This window comes from Heterocephalus glaber, unplaced genomic scaffold (assembly GCF_053883595.1).
Source record: "Heterocephalus glaber isolate CG9 unplaced genomic scaffold, H.glaber_assembly_v1.0 deba00001497, whole genome shotgun sequence".
Lineage (NCBI taxonomy): Eukaryota > Metazoa > Chordata > Mammalia > Rodentia > Bathyergidae > Heterocephalus > Heterocephalus glaber.
Window position 1 is genome coordinate 41,876,393 of NW_028258320.1, and position 16,605 is coordinate 41,892,997.

At 40.7% G+C, this 16,605-nt stretch overlaps 1 protein-coding gene across 7 annotated transcripts in view; it reads right to left on the bottom strand.

Moving 5' to 3' along the window:
* Window positions 1–16,605, bottom strand: part of Cpeb3 (cytoplasmic polyadenylation element binding protein 3) — a 212,148-nt gene that overhangs the window by 165,400 nt on the left and 30,143 nt on the right. For 5 of the 7 annotated variants that reach the window (XM_021253046.2, XM_087185572.1, XM_013069855.3 and 2 more), the window contains one exon: window positions 15,348–16,369. In XM_021253046.2, the coding sequence (XP_021108705.2) occupies window positions 15,348–16,358 (1,011 nt within the window). In that variant the 5' untranslated portion in view covers window positions 16,359–16,369. Of the gene's footprint in view, window positions 1–15,347; window positions 16,370–16,605 lie in introns of those variants that run through there. The other 2 variants (XM_013069857.3, XM_087185571.1) reach the window with 1 other exon arrangement.

Consider the following 16,605-nt stretch of genomic DNA (forward strand, 5'->3'; position numbering starts at 1 on the left):
AATTGGTAGAAAATAGGTAGTAAGGTGTAAGACATTAAACAATTTTGCTATCTTCCAATGTGCTCATGTCTTTGGAATGTTGAAGATTTGAGGTCAAAATATGATAAAATCAATCTCCCATTCAGCTCCAAATCTTCTAAAATACTAAATTTATGTTTTGCCCCTAGGTTTGATTTTCCAGCATTGAAAAAAAAAAGCTTTTGAAAGTACAGTTTAAATTCTTCTATTTACCTGAAGTTTAACTTTACAATGGTCTGAAGTAATAATACAATTAGTCTGTCTTTATTCTGCTGAAAATCAACACAAAGTTTAATTTGACAAACATTACAAAATAATGTATCATCAGCATTGTAAAATGCTTCAAAGTAATAGTGTTTTTGCAGAATAATGGCCAATTTTTTTTACTAGATTCAACTATTTTGATAAAAAGATTACATAAATATAAAAAAGCTTTTTATTCCAGTTTTTTTATATCAATAAGCATTAGGACAGTGCAGCATCTAGTAAGCTTTACCCTATACTCTTGTTTTAAAAACACAAGCTAGGCACAGTGGTACACATTTAGAGGAGGAGGATGAGGCAGGAAGAGAATGAGGAGGATCACATGGGCCCAGGAGTTTGGGGCCAGCCTGATCAATCAATCAATCTCCTCTCAAACAAAGCTTTTGTAAATAAGGAGAGGGAGAGAGGTTGAGGGGGGTAGGGGAGTAGGAAAAAAAGAAGAAGCAAGATATTATCATGTACAGGTACAAATTCCCTATGATGAATGTTATCATTACGTACATCTAAAATGTACCAATAAAATTTTAAAACACACACAAAAAAATCAATTTCCTCTCTCTTCTCAGAGGCAAGGTCTCACTATGTTGCCTAGGCTGGCTTCAAACTGGTAAACCTCCTGCCTCAGCCGCCAGAGTGCTGGGATTACAGGCATGTGCCACCATGCCCAATCTAAACCCCAATTTCTGATAAAAATAATAATTAAAAAATAATGACCTCCTCCTCTCAAAACAAATAAAACAAGAATTTCTGTTTTAAGTATATAAACCCAATGCTGAAAAAGAGTTCAGAACTGACAAAAATCAAGCTGGGTATGGTGGCACGCACCTGTAATCCAAGCTATTCAAAGAGGCTGAGGCAGGAAGATCACAAGTTTGAGGCCAGCCTCAGCAATTTAGCAAAATCCTGTCTCAAAATAAAAATGGATTCACATGAACCTCAGTGTGAACACACTGAATTCAATCCTCAGTGCCACCAAAACAAATAAACAACTACTGGAAAAAAAGTCTGGTCAATTATTCTTTCCAGACCTTGGTGTCATCACATACATTAACAAACTGCATTCCAAAGTGCTTTTTTTATGCTGGGATGGAACTTTCAGTCCTCCTGACTCAGCCTCCCAGAGTACTGGAATTACAGGTCCTCAGCTAAAAAATGTTCTTTTATTAAGTTAGCTTTTTACTAGCAGAAATTAAGTAACAAATGGTTTTCACACTAGCCTACAAATAGTAGTTTAATGGGTTACAAGGCTAAACAAAAGATCCTACATGATTTAATCAACATTGTTTCTTCGCAAGGTCCTGAGTTCAATCCCCGCTACCTGAAAATAAAAAAATCAACATCATTTCTAGCCGGGCATGGTAGTGCATGCCTCTAATCCCAGCACTTGGGAGGCTGAGACAGGAGGATCACTGTTAGTTCCAGGCCATCCTGGGCTACAGAGTGAGTTTAAGGCCAGCTTGAATTACACAGCAAGATCTTGTCTCAAAACAAAACAAAACCGCTTCTATGTGAAAACCTTTGGGTCTGGTGTACTTCTATGAGTTGCATTTATCACTGAGACCCAGGATTTGGGGCCCCTAGAACTGTAGCTTCACCCCACCATCCCCCAGTTTCTACCTTCTCCCCCAGCTCTACTCTCTACTCTTCATTGGGTTACAATAGTAGGAATGGACCTTCTAAGGTGAAAGCAGCTCCAAATAAATGAATGTGGAATATAGAAATGTTTCTCCAAAGAGAGGAAGTCATTTTTATATAAGCAAAATCTGAAAAGTCCATATTTCTAAGTCATACCTCCTGTTCTAGAAATTAAATACCATCCTTCTTTTGAATCAAACCTTTCTGATCCACTGATTTATGCAAATAAGCACCTACTACAGTTAAAGCTCTGCTGCTATCGTTTGAATGTTGGTGTCCCCTCAAAATTTGTATGCTGAAGTTTACAAGATGGGGCCTTTGGGGAAGTGAATAAGTCACAAGGTTTCTTGCCTCATGAATGGGACTAGTGTCCTTATACAGGAGATTGAAGGGAATGTGTTATGCCTCCCACCATGTGAGGACACAGCAAGAACCACCAATCAACCAGAGGGCCAGCCTTCACCAGGTACCAAACCTGCTGATGCCCTGATCTTTGACTTTCCAGCCTCCAAAACCAAGAAGTGCATTCCATTATATATAAATTACCCAGGCTGAGGTATTTTTGTTATAGCAGTTCACAGGGACTAAGATATTTGTTTAACTGACTTTTTAAAAAAGTCCATAGCACATTCAACACCTGTGACCAGTCAATCCATAATTTCTGTTCTAACAGATGAGCAGTAAGCTTATCTGGAGATGGTCCCCAAATGTTTTTAAAGCCAGTAATATAATTATGTAATTTAGCTCAAAAAAAAAAAAAATATATATATATATATATATATTAATGACAAAAATGATTTAATGAAAAGTAATTTGAAAGATTTTTTAAAAGCTGGATGAAAGAGGAATCAGGTCCCACTTATTTAAAAAGTTCTCAAAAGTCAAGCAGAAATTCTCTAAGCTATGAAGAGGATAAAGAAATTTTTTGGCCTAAATTTTCAAAAATATTTGAGAGGTTTATTGAGAGCCACATGGCAGTGCTTTCACTGTACATTTGAGGTTCATAACAATATTTTGGTTATGGAGCCCTTTGAAATTTTAATAAATATTAGATCACATGAATACATAACATGCAGTCCTGTTCTGCAGCTCCGGTGCCTTTTCCCTACTTCCCCACCACAGCTCATCAATGTATGGCTTCAAAGCATTTTATCATGTCTATACCTGTTAAAAAAAAACTGACCCTTGTAAGGCAGAACTAAATTCTACAGGGTCTAATTTCAATTTTGCTAAGACTTTATTGATGATAGCTCAGAATAGCAAATAGCATCCATGGACCTCTGAGTTCATTTCTTCTGTTGACTGTGATCCTCCCATATGATTGGCTGGTTAACAATTCTTTACAGTTCTTTGCAATGTCAGGCTATAATCCACAAACAAGGACTAATTAGGTTATGCATACTCTAATTCTGAGGGTATAATAAAAAAATCAGTCTAAAATCAAAAACACCTCTTGACTTAGAATGGTAGTTATTTCTTCTCTCAGATATTGTGTTCTATAGTAAGTAGTTCATGAAGTAATCTATCCCAATAAGGCTTTCCTTCCCACACATTAAGAGTCACAGAAAATCATAGATGAAAAAGAGATGTCAAATCACAGCCAGGTGTGGTGGCACACACTACTAATCCCAGCTACTCAGAAAACTGAAGCAGGAGGACAGCATGTTTAGGGCCAACCTAGGCAACTTAATGAAATTGTCTCAAATTAAAAGAGGCTCACATTACAGCTAAGAGGTAGAGTACCCCTGGGTTCAACTCCTTGTACCCTTGCCCCAGAGGAAGGAAAGGAAGAAGGAAAGAGGGGAGAGAAGGAGGAAAGGATTCAGGAAAAAGAGAAAAGAGAAGCCAGGCATGCTGGCACTTGCTTGTAATCTTAGCGCTCAGGAGGCTGAGGCAGGAGTATTGCTGAGACTTTAAGGCCAGGGCCACATTGTGAGCCTGAACTACAAAGTAAGACCCTGTCTCAAAAACTAAAAGGAGAGGGAGAAGGAGAAGGGGAGTAAGAGGGAGAGAGGGAAGTAGAGAAGAGGAGGGGGAGAGGGAGGGGGAGAGGGAGAGGGAGAGGGAGAGGGAGAGGGAAGACAAGTGATGAAAATTCTCATCTGCCACTATTAAGCATTTTCAACTCTAAATCATTTCCCCAGCTATCTAAACCCAGGAATCACTGTAGATGCCTGCCTCTTCTTTATTCCCTATGTCCAAATAATCACCAGATCTTTCAGTCAGCCTCTTAATTATTTGAGTTTGTTCTTTTCTTTCAAATCATCTGTCCTGATTTCCTTCCTGTTTTTGGTTCCTGACAATCTATATCTGAGTTATCTTCTGAAACAAAGATATGATGATGTCACTCATCAACTTTAAAACCTTACAGTGGCTATGTTCTTATTCTAAAAATCCTTCAGCCAGGCGTGGTAGCACATGCCTGTAATCCCAGCACTCAGGAGGCTGAGGTAGGAGGATCACCATGAGTTGTAGGCCAGCCTGGGCTACATAGTGAGTTCAAGGCCAGCCTTAACTACATAGGGAGACCCTGTCTCAAAAAACAGAAAACAAACAAAACCTTCAATATCTCTAACTTGGGAAAGTTGAAAGCACAGAGTACTAGAAGGCTCTTTGTGATCTAGCTCCTCCCTACTTCTCACTTCCCTCGATCCTGTCCTGAATTTTCTGCTCTCTCTACACACCACCTTATTTCTTTCTTGTGCTCCTTCTGTTCCCTCTGCTTAATAAGAAATCTTTACTATGATCCCTACCCAATTCCCTGATGTGCCCATGGAACCCTGCCCATTCAGCTCTAAATAAAGAGACTGCACTGTTTGATAGTTAAAAACTGAAGCCTTGTATGATCAAAGCCTGGGTTCAATCCCTAGCACTGAAAAAATAAAAATAAAAAACAAAACAAAACTGAAAACTCTAAACTATCCAAATATGGAGTCGTTTTTGGAAAATTATAATGGATTTCTTGGTGAAATATCATGCAATCATCAAAATGTTTATAAATTTAATGTTATAAAATCTAGCTGCCTACATTCAGAAGGTAACCAAAGCTCACATTTCCAGGAAGTAACTGGAAACATAAGCCCTACTCCTTTGATGGTCTCTATTTTGAAAGGTTCTTTAAATGTTGTTCTAATTGTAATTTTCATAATAAATGACAGGATTTCCCATGGAGGCACTTTAGTAAAAGGGTACTTGCCCTTATGGAGCCTACATTCTAGCATGGAGAGACAAATAAACCAGCTTACTTCAAAGAATGATGAGTGCCACAAAGACAATGTAGGATGAGGGGAATAGGGGACAATCTGGAGAAAGATTACAACATCAAAGACACAGTGAAAGATGATGTGGCAAAGTCAGAGGCAAGCTATTATAGCAGAATGGAAGAATCAGATTTATTCAAAAGACCTGGGTTTCGGGGCCAGGAGTGGTGGTGCACACTTGTAATACCAGCACTCCAGAGGCTGAGGCAGGAGGTTTGCTGCAAATTGGAGGCCAGGCTGGGCTACAGAGTGAGTTCAAGGCCAGCCTGTACTATAAAGCAAGTTCCCATCTCAAAAAACAACAACAAAAAAAGACCTGGGTTTCTATTCTTGTTCTGTTAATTTACTAGTTAGGTAATTATTCTGAGTCACAACTAAAACAATAATCCCCAATAATCCCTGATTCACAAGAACATGTAAGGATTAAATAAGATAAAGGTAAATGACATGAAAAGGGTGAGGCCAGTACTTGGTGTTCTGGTCCTCTGTGTTAGCTGTATCTATTTGGAGAAGACATCAAAACAATATGGTACCCAAAAACTACAATACATGGATTATGATTTGGAACAAAAATCCAAATGAAACTTAACGTCATCCAGGCATGGTGGTGCACGCCTATAATCCCTGCACTCTGGAGGCTGAGGCAGGAGGATCACTGAGTTTGAGGTCAGCCTGGGCTACACAGTGAGTTCAAGGCCAACCTGAACTATACAGCAAAGACCATGTCTCAGAGAAAGAAAGAAAGAAAGAAAGAAAGAATAAAAATAAAGAAATTCAGGGCTACACAGTGAGTTCAAGGCCAGCCTGAACTATACAGCAAAGACCATGTCTCAAAGAAAGAAAGAAAGAAAGAAAGAAAGAAAGAAAGAAAGAAAGAAAGAACTAAAAATAAAATAAAAATAAAGAAATTCAGAACATTAACAAAATGCAGCAACATTAACAAAAATACTACCTAAACTGTCCCTCTTAACTGTTTATCTGACAGGATTCTACTAGTGATTACAAGTGTTTTAGCAGCCATGTGGCAGAGTTGAATAGCCAACCCATAAAATCAAATGCAGACACAAAATCAGATTTATAATAATGATCCAAAAATTATCTCAGCTTTCCCCCATAAACTCTAAACTTCACTTGTCCTTCACTATTTTTAATCCTTTGTGTATGTAGGTTATATTTTTCTGGCCCAAAAGAGAAAGTGAAATTTTCCACCAGATTGTAAAAGAGAGGTGCTTCTGGGCACATTTACCTTTTGCCTCCTTCAATTGCTGCTTATCTGAAACCTAAGAACTAGGACTCCTGGAGTCTGAATAGAAGGGTAGATTGTCAGATCACTAGGTTGTTTCCTCTGAAATACTCCCATCCCTAGTCACTCTTCAACCCATACCACATATTTGGAAGACAGAAAATCTTTTGCCCTTTACATCTCTGCTTTCCAATTTCAAATGCCAGGAAGGAATGACTGACTGAATGAATGGACCTACTTTATTGACTTCAAACTTTAAATTTTCCCTGTAATATTTCCAAGTATTATTGTCAGTTATTCTGACCTTGGTCCTAGTCAGTTCTGACTAGACTTGGAAAGTCAGAAACAAACCAGATCACCATGATAGGACAAGTTAACTCCAAAAGAATAAATTGTCAACAATGAAGAGGAAAAAAAGAAATTTAACACATACGTGTTTCCATCTACTGGTTGTCATAGCCTTTTTTATCAAAGCAAGAACATTGCTTATGGGGCCAGGAGTGTAGCTCAGTGGTAGAATGAATATCTGCCATATGCCAATGACCCGTGTTCAACTCCCAACACCAAAAACAAAAACAAAAACAAAACAAAACTCAGAACTCAGCTTCCTTCTTACTATAACAAACCTACAGATACAGTCTCAGCCTAGAAACTATGGGCTATCCATAGAGTCTGAAAACATAGATGGTATACAAACTGTAAAACTATCCTTTATGAATCATGTACATATTCCAAGGACACCTTGCAGAGAGAAGTAAGTTCTCTTCCTTTTCTCTTTTTTTCTTTTTTTTGGTACTGTGAATCAAACTCAGGACCTGGCATTTGCCAGGCAGGTGCTGTGCTGCTGAGCTACATCCCCAGTCTTTTCTTTCTTTCTTTCCTTTCTTTCTTTTTTTTTTTTTTTTGTGGTATTTGGGACTGAGTGGATGCTAAGCAAGTACTCTACCACTGGGCCACAACCCCCAGCCCAAAATTTTGTTCATTCATTTAATGAAGGTGTGGTAAGTGCCAGGCACTTCTAGGCACTGGTTTGCTTGGTAGCATTGATCACTTCATAAGCCGCATTAACTTACTGAAGTTAGGCAGTTACTTTTTTCTTCTGTATTAGATCTTGGCCTTCAGATGAATTTAAAAGTTGTAGAATGAAGCTATTTGACTGTACAATAGTTTTATGCATATATAATTAGTAACCAGTGTTTCCTTCCCTTTGTGTACATTAATTTACGATCATTTCAAACAATACAAAGGCTGTTTGGTGTTCATTTCTGTTTCTCTCCTCTGAAGTCTGCCAACAAGGATCATAGCATTTATTATTTCTGAGAATTATACAATAGTTTGGGGAGAGAAAAGCAGTCTTTATTCAAAGATATTTAGTTACTGTAGTATTTTACTTCACTAGTACTCTTGTTTTTAATTAAATCAAAATGCAAATATTAGAATGGCTTCACATTAGGTTTACATGCCCAGCACTTGTAAAGAGCACCTAAAAGTATATGGAAACTAATACAACAGAACCAAAATACAACAAATGAAACAGTGCATGTGAATCCTGTACAACAAGCTACCCACAAGCTTATGAGGACCAGCTGCAGAAAATTCCTCGTGAGCCTCACTACCACTACAAACACAACAACCTTCCCACGAAACCCCCCTTCAATCTGTGGCTATATTACCTCAATTCTCAACTTCTAAACTAGGGACTCTATCCTGAATTCTATCTCTGATAACTACATTGGACCCTACAGAGAGCCAGACATTGCCTACTAGGAAGTGGTAGTGAGGAGCTTCAAATTCGACCCTTGGCATCTCCAGAACTACGAAAATCATTATTTGTAGCAGTCAGGAAATTAAGAATTTAAGCATTTCTGCCATCACCAATTAAAGTGTTCAGAGCAGCATAGCATGGTAGTGCACACCTATCATTCCTCATCCCATCACTCAGGAGGCAGAGGCAGGAGGATGGCTGAGAGTTCCAAACCAGCCTGAATTACATACATAACAAGACCTTGTCTCAAAAAAAAAATTCAGAGCAAGGAAAACTCTTACATTTGCATTGGTGAGTCGCGCATAAGACAAGTAGTCGTCACAAATTTATACGATTTTTGTGACACATGCTTTCACAGTACCATGACTGGCTTTCTAAAATAGGCAGTCATCACAATATGAGATGTGATAAGGTATGTTTAAACAAAAAAATTATTATATTAAAAGATATATTGCCATTAATCACCCTCAAAATACTTTCCCTTGCTTTGAACACACTTATCCCAGCATTCTTGCCATTTTCTGAAGGAGTTCTGGAAGTTCTCTTTCATGAGTGTCTTTAGTTGCACTAACATGAATGCCTTAATATCCTTAATAGATTCAAAACATTTACCTTCATGGTCATTTTTTTTCTTTTTTTTTTTTTGGTACCGGGGATTGAACTTGGGACCTCGCGCTTGCGAGGCAGGTGCCGGAACCACTGAGCTAAACCCCTGGCCCTCATGATCATTTTTGACTTTGAGGAAGAGCCAGAAGTCACATAGTGCCAGATCTGGTGAATAAGGTGGATGAGGACACATAGTGTTCAAATGCTTTCCATTGGATGACAGCCAGCAGCAGGATTCATTGTTTTTTTTAATCACATCTTGTAAAGAAACAAAATAGGACTTCCAGAACTGTTTCAGAAAGTGGGAAGAATAATGGAATAACTGTGCTCAAAGTGAAGGGGATTATTTTGAGGAGGATGAATGGCAATGTGTCTTTTATTATTATTTATATATGTATTTGTTTGTTTATTGCTTTTCTGACACAGGGTCTCAGGCTGGCCTTGACTCACTATGTCACATAGGCTGGCCTCAAACTCATGGTGATTCTCTTGCCTCGCCCTCCCAAGTGCTGGGATGACAGGTGTGCACCACCACGCCTGGCTTGTAATAAATTTATTATTTAAACATTCTCCATATTTTTCAATCACCCTGTATACATAAAGTATCTTTCAGTGCTCTTCCATCTCTGCTGGACACATCCTTTCAGTCCCTCTCCACTTCCAGATACCATCAGCTAGTGTTTAACTCTGCACTACTGAATATTAACAATACTTTTCCTATTAAATTCTAACTTTGATTACAATTACAATTATTAGGTCAGCAGCCACAGTATTCCTATAATAGTATCTAATTTTCATAACCCTTTGTCACATTTTCTCATAAAGCAAACCAAAAGGTAAACTTGCTCAAGGTTGCTCTCTTCTTTCTCTCTCAATTTTTGCAAACATGGAAAAAGAGTCTGAATAAATGACTTGTCCCTGATTACCAGTGACAGAGCTAAGGCTTCAACCACTAACTTCCAAACTATCGGTCATCCACTAGTACAAACATCCCTCAATCTAATTTCTTTTCTCAGTAAAATCCACACAGCTTAATCCAAAATTTCATATTGCAGTAAATTATGCATAATCTTTTGATAGTTGCAGATCTAATACCATAAAAATCACATAAGCAGAGTGAAACTGGGGTGGGGGGAGGCAGAGCAAGGGGTAACTGGGGGGTGTATATGAAAATGACCAAAGTACATGATGTCCATTAATCTGTAAAACCAGCTTGTTTTTGTGGGGTTTTTTGGGGGAGGGGTATCTCTGTAATTCAGGCTGGCCTCTTCTGATAATCCTCCTGCCTCAGCCTCCACATCCAGTAACCAACCTCTCTTTTATTTCTTTTCTTTTTAGGTACCAGGAATTGAACTCAGGACGTCATGCTTGCCAGGCAGGCGCTATGCCACTGAGCTAAATCCCCTGCCCAATCCCTCTTTTAAATAGAATATAGATAATGTTGCTTTGTTAGCACTTATATCAATCATGTCATAATAGGTTCTGAAACCTATTCTGTTTGTGGGATTGGGCAGACCTTAAGTGATTTTTGTATTAGAGCAATACAATAGTTAATAGCTGGGGATGTAGCTCAGGGGTGCTGTGCCTGCCTGGCAAGCAAAGTCCTGTGTTCAATCCCCCGTACCACAGAAAAGAAAAGAAAGAAATCAACTAGAGAAGAGTTTTCAGTTTTAAATCCACATCAAGGTATCCTTATTAAACAAGAAGCCTATGGTGGGTGTGGTGACATATGCCTGTAATCCTTGTAGGTTGAGGATGGAGAAATAAATGTAAGCTCAAGGCCAGCCTGGGCAACTTAGAGACACCTTGTCTCAAAAGCGGGGAGGGGAGGCCTGGAGATCTAACAGTGGCAGAGCATTTGCCTAGCATGTTCAAGGCCCTGGGTTTAATCCCTAGTATTAGGGGTTAGAGGGGCACAAGCTAGTTGAAAAATACTGCTATTCCCTAAACATTTATTACAAATAGGCATATGTTTTAAAATATTTTATATATATATATAGTCCCATAAATTGATGTAAGAGATTTCTTCCTCTGTTATTAATACAACAGAAAAATTAACACTAAATGACATTTACCTAGACATAGACAAGAAATAAAAATTTTCTATAATGAAGAAATTGAAAGTCAGCATATTCATATAATTTGCTAAAAATTACAGCAAAGCCAATGACTGGCAGAGTTCAGATTTGAATCCAGCAATACTGCCACAAAATCCTACGTGTGAAGAAACTACCTACCTGAACTTCGACACGTCACTTCACATACTGGGACTCTGATTACTTACTCTGCAAAATGAGCAGAGTCTGAAATAGGTGCTCTCGAAAGTCCCTTCTTTGGACAATGCTTTTTAAATCCAAATTCACTACATACAATAAATATCTCTGGCCAGATGTGCTAGCTCACACCTGTAATCCTAGCACTCATAAGACAGAGGCAGGAAGATCAGAAGTCTGATGCCCGTCAAGGCTACATAGAAAGTTCAAAGCAAGCCTGGACTATTATCGTGAGACCCTGTCTCAAAACAAAAAATAATAATTCTGTTGTGGTCCTTTTACATCCCTAGGCTTCTTTGCCTCATGTAAATTCATAATGATGCATATGTATAATTCTCCCAGTGGAGTCTTGCAGTCCTTGTGCTGTATTTGTGAAAGGTCCATCACCAAGGGGCCTGATGGAGAACATTTTTAAACAGTTCATCACATGGAGTCTTCACATGGAGTCCAAAAAGAACCTGACTTAAAATTAATTGTACCTAACAACACTAGCACACAGGGAAGTTAATGAGGCATAACAACAAAATTAGCCAGTTTTAGGACCTAACTTCTCAGGACCTCAGTATCCCTATTTTTAGAAATGAAACAGCTTTAGATAGAAAGACTCTCTGAGCAAGCAGCCACCCTGAAACAGGGAATCCAATCACTTTTATTATAATAAGAAAGCCTGAGTGGTTTGAAAAGCCACACTAAAACATAGTTATTGCTTCTACAACATAAACCACATAAAGGTCCAAATTTATTGTTGGTAGGAAATAACAAAAGAGAACGAAGAAGCACTTTAGAAGGGCATGGATTTAAATACATACATATATATATATAAAGATACATTAGAGTATCATTAGATACTAGGATCATTGTTGAAAGCCCCACACAGTCTGTTAAAAAATAAGGTTGGTATTCTATAAAACAAACTCAATTTAAAGAAAAAAATCTTATTTGCCTAAATAATTTTTTAAAGAGGCATCAGAAATAAGATATTCTCTCCCCTTTTTAGAAAAATGATTGTGTGCGTGTGTGCATGTGTGTGTGAGCATGCACGTGGGCACATGCTGGCAACTGAACCTAAAGCCTTGTGCATGCTAAGCATGTGTTCTACCATTGAACTATAATTCTAATCCTAGGTAGTGGGGATTAAACCTAGGGCCTTTGCTCTGAGCTACATCCCTACCCCTCTTTTATTTTTTATTCTGAGACAGTACCACTAAATCGCTCAGTTGCCTAGGCTGGACTAGAACTTGCAATCCTCCTTCCTCAGCTTCCCAGAATATTGGGATTGCAAACATAAACCACCACATACAGTTTTATTTTATTTTTCTTTAAGAGATGAGATCTGGCTGTTTTCCTGGTTGGTCCCAAACTCTGGTGCTCAAGTTATCCACCTGTCTCAGCCTCCCTGTAGCCTGGCTCTTCAGCTTCTAATGTTGCTTCAAAACCTAAAAGCTCCACTTTAAAAAACAAGACATACATTACATGTACTTCTTCCTGAGGCCAAATAAACAATGCTCAATTTTTAGTCAACTCCTTCCTCCAAGTCTTTTGACCTCTTTTGCCTGCTCAATAGCACTACCACAATGAAAAGACAAGAGAGAAGCACAATCCAGTGCATCTGGCTCTTACTAGCATCACTGGTAAATGGTTTGCTGAGAAACAACTGGCGAACCCTACATGACTAATCAACATCAGGCTTGGTAAAACTTTGTGGATTTAATTCTTTCCAATCCCCTTTTCAGGAGAAATTAATTAAAAACGGACTTATTCAATAGCCAGGCACAGGGGCACTCACCTATAGTCCCAGCTACTCAGGAGGCTGAGATAGGACTATTTAAACACTGAAGTTCAAGACTAGCTTGAGTAACATACACAGTAAGATTAAAAAACAAAAACAAGGGCCGGGGATTTAGCTCAGTGGTTCCACCCAGGGCAAGGACCTGAGTTCGATCACCAGTACCAAAAAAACCAAACAAACAAAAACAAAAAAAAACCTGGTTGTATTCAGACTCATCTCCCAGAAAAAGATAATTAGATCTTTCTATACTCTCAGCTACCAAATATAAACTCCCCTAAGAATTTAGGTTATATGTTAAGGCTGGATTTGGGCAGGAAGCCTCAGAATAAAACATTCTCTCCTACCCAAAATCAGCCTCCCCAGATCTACCACTCTAAAAGAAAGGACAAATTCCAGAGCAGGGCATGGTAGCACACACCTGTAATCCCAGCACTTGAGAGCTGAGGCAGGAAGATCTTTAAGAGTGAAGTCAGCCTGGGCCACAAAGTGAGTTCAAGGCCAACTTTTAAGACTCTATCTCAAAAAGCTCAAAAAACTAAAACACAAAAACAGAGACAGAGAGAAAAAAAAGGCCAACAAATTCCAGAAAGTAGATTCTCTACAACCAAACTAATCCCATCTTACAGTGTATTTTTGTTTTACTGAAATAAACCAACTTTAGAGTAATAGAAAGAAATACACCTCAATGAATATTAAACTCTTCTATTCCAGAAGGATCCTTGTGAAATTTGGTATAAGATCTTTTTAAAAAAAACTCTCCTATAGCTACATGGCATGGTGGCACATGTCTATAATCACCCACACTCAGAAGGTTAAAGATGGGCTGGGCATGGTTGGGCACACAGTGATCCCAGCACTCAGGAGGCTGAGGCAGGACGATCACAAGTTCAAGGCAGCCTGACCAACACAGTTAATTCAAGGCCAGTCTGAATAACACAGTGGGGCTCGGTCTGGGAAAAAAAAAAAAAAAAGAAGAAGGCTGAAGCAGGAGGCCAGCAAGTTCAAGGCCCGCTAAGTATCAAAACCTTCTCTTTAAAAATAAATAAATAAATAAATAAATAAATAAATAAATAAATAAATTTCCTATACACAATTTAGAGGTAGACTTTCTTGAATTTTCAAGGACAAAAATCCTTGCTGTAGCCTAGAGAGTCATGTTCTCAAAAAGTCCATCTCCTCCTTCATGGAGGGGACCTACCCCAAACATGAAATGTAAACAGCAACCAAATGAAGACTCCAATTGTACTTGACACTTTACCTCTGTTAAACTGTAAGTTCCATCATCTCAAAGGATTTTCATTTCATCTCCCTGGCCACACTATTTGGGGTCAGTCTGATCCCCTCCTAGCTCCCCTTGTCTCCCTCTAACCGAGGCTAGAAGCTTACAGAAAAATCAATTTGTAAGTGAAGGCTAAGTGAGAGCAAAAGCCCCCAGTGGACACACACACTCATCTCTCCTTTCTGATCCAAGATGTCCGGGACACTGCCAACTGCTGTGGCTGTGTTTAGGAACAGAAAGCAAGAACAGAAATAAGGTCACTCTCCATTCAATCTTTTTGTCTGGGGCATTTCCTGGATTTTTCATTGGCATTTAATACCAAGACACAAGACTCATTTTTCATTAAAGTTGCAAGACTTTCACTTTGCCCAGTTTCAAATGGTGTAATTGATCTGCATTGTCTTCTTAAATAACCCAACTGGTGAAGGACACTGCAGCTTTAAATATTTCAGTGCTAGCTAGCAAATAGACTCCATTGCAATATGGCTCTGAAGGTCGTGTCCTATTGTCTCTTTCCTCTGGAAAAAAAAATCTAAATCCTTGTAGGTAACATGGGAATGGTTGCCCCTAGATCTAGAATGTCCACTCTTCTACCTCAGTCCCTTACAGTTCTGAGTGTTTACCAGAATCCATAATTTTCCCGGTAGGGGCGATATGCTGATTGTTATTAATGATTCCAGCTGCTAAGTGAGACATAAACACATGTGTTCACATTAGCTTAATTGACCATATTCAACTATTTGAAATAGCACCACTAAAGGGCTGTTAACCCTTTAAGAGTAAGGCCAGGGTTTGGGTGTGGACAGCTTTCAGGGAGCACCCTAAACCTAGGATTGCATAACCTAAAATGTGTAGCTACTTAAAATGATACGAATCTCAGCCTACTCATCCTGAGACTATGCCGGCACGTTGCCATCCACTTGCAGCTTTATTTGTCAAGGAAGGTCAAAATGAGAAGCACAAACACTGTGAAGAAAAAATAAACTAAAAGAAAAAGGCCCTTTTCTACTACGACTGGGCGCACAAATACAATTTCCCCATCGGCCACTCACTCCCCTAGAGAGGAACAGCCCCAGTGAACTGGAGGCTTTGGGGGCAGCTGGACATTGCTGCCCTTTTTTCAAGAAAAACAGGTGGGATGATTAATAGGCAGGGGAGAAGGGACAAAAGAAGCGGGATTGGAGGAAGAAGTGTGCAGGTGCACCCAAGCATTACCTGAAATGGCAACAGATTGTTACCATTATCTGTTCGGAAAGCGTTATCCTCCATCCAGGATTTTGAGGTGAGCGGGGCCGCACGGGGGAACTTGGGAGGCGCGATCACATTGCTGGAGAAGGGCTTTTTCAGCGGCGAGATGGGGTTCAGTGGGGAGGGAACCCCCACGCCCACGCCTACGCCCACCGCCCGGCGAGGGTCCCGACCCGCCTGCAGGCCGCCCCACGGGTTGGACGGCGCGCTCCAGGCGGCGTTCACGCTTTGGTGAGTGTTCCAGCTGGAAGAGGCCGATGAGGCGGCGGCGGCGGCGGCGGCGGCCGCAGCGGCAGAAGACGAGGACGGCTTGCTGGTCATGATGGGCTGGTGGCCGTAGGCAGCAGCGGCGCTCCTCTGCGCGTAGGGCGCCTGGCTGGGGCTGACAGGCGACCGGCGCTGCTGCGGGGGCTGCGCCTGGGGGGGCTGAGCCGGCTGTGCAGGCTGCGGCGCCGGCGGCGGCTGCTGGTGGTGCTGGGTCTGCGCCAGCCCGATCTGCGGGGAGAAGGTGCCTCCGAAGACTGGATTGACATGGTGAGGGAAGTTCTGGAAGAGCATGGTCCCGTTGACTGGGGTGATCCCTTGGAAGAAGCTGTCCTCCACCGCGTTGGTGGTGCCTGTGGACCAGGTGCTGCCGAAGGACGGCGACAGCGATGCGCCTGGTGCCGTGGGCTCTTGCGGCGGCGGTGGCTGCTGAGGGGGCTGATGGAAACTCAAGCCCGGAAGGAGCGGCGATTCCATCTGCATCTTGTCCGGTCCGTTGGGAGCTGGTGGAGCCGCGGCGGAGCTAAGGGCGGGCACTGAGCTGCTGTCCTCCGGCTTGGGGGTCTCCGGCGAGAGGGGAGTGGATGGGGCTTCTACTGTGCTGGGTTCTGGCTGGGGCTGGGGCTGGGGCTGCTGCTGCTGCTCCTGCTGCTGCTGCTGCCGCTGCTGCTGGGGCTGGGTTTTGCTTTTGTCCATCAGTAAATCATCCTGCATGGTTTGCGCAGCTGAAACGGAAAAAAGAGAGATGGGTTATTGACAATGTGATCATTAATGCCCCTCTCAGAAGCGGGTGGATGTTTCACTTGCGAGAATCCAGTGCCACTGCAACTAGCCAATTGCAATGCAAATCCATAATCCCCCATTTAGAACAGGTCGGGCTGGGGAGGGAGGTTCAAGCAAGGTCTCTGAAAATATTGTGAGAGCGTCTTCAACCTTTCTGATGTCTTGGTTCCTTTTCTGT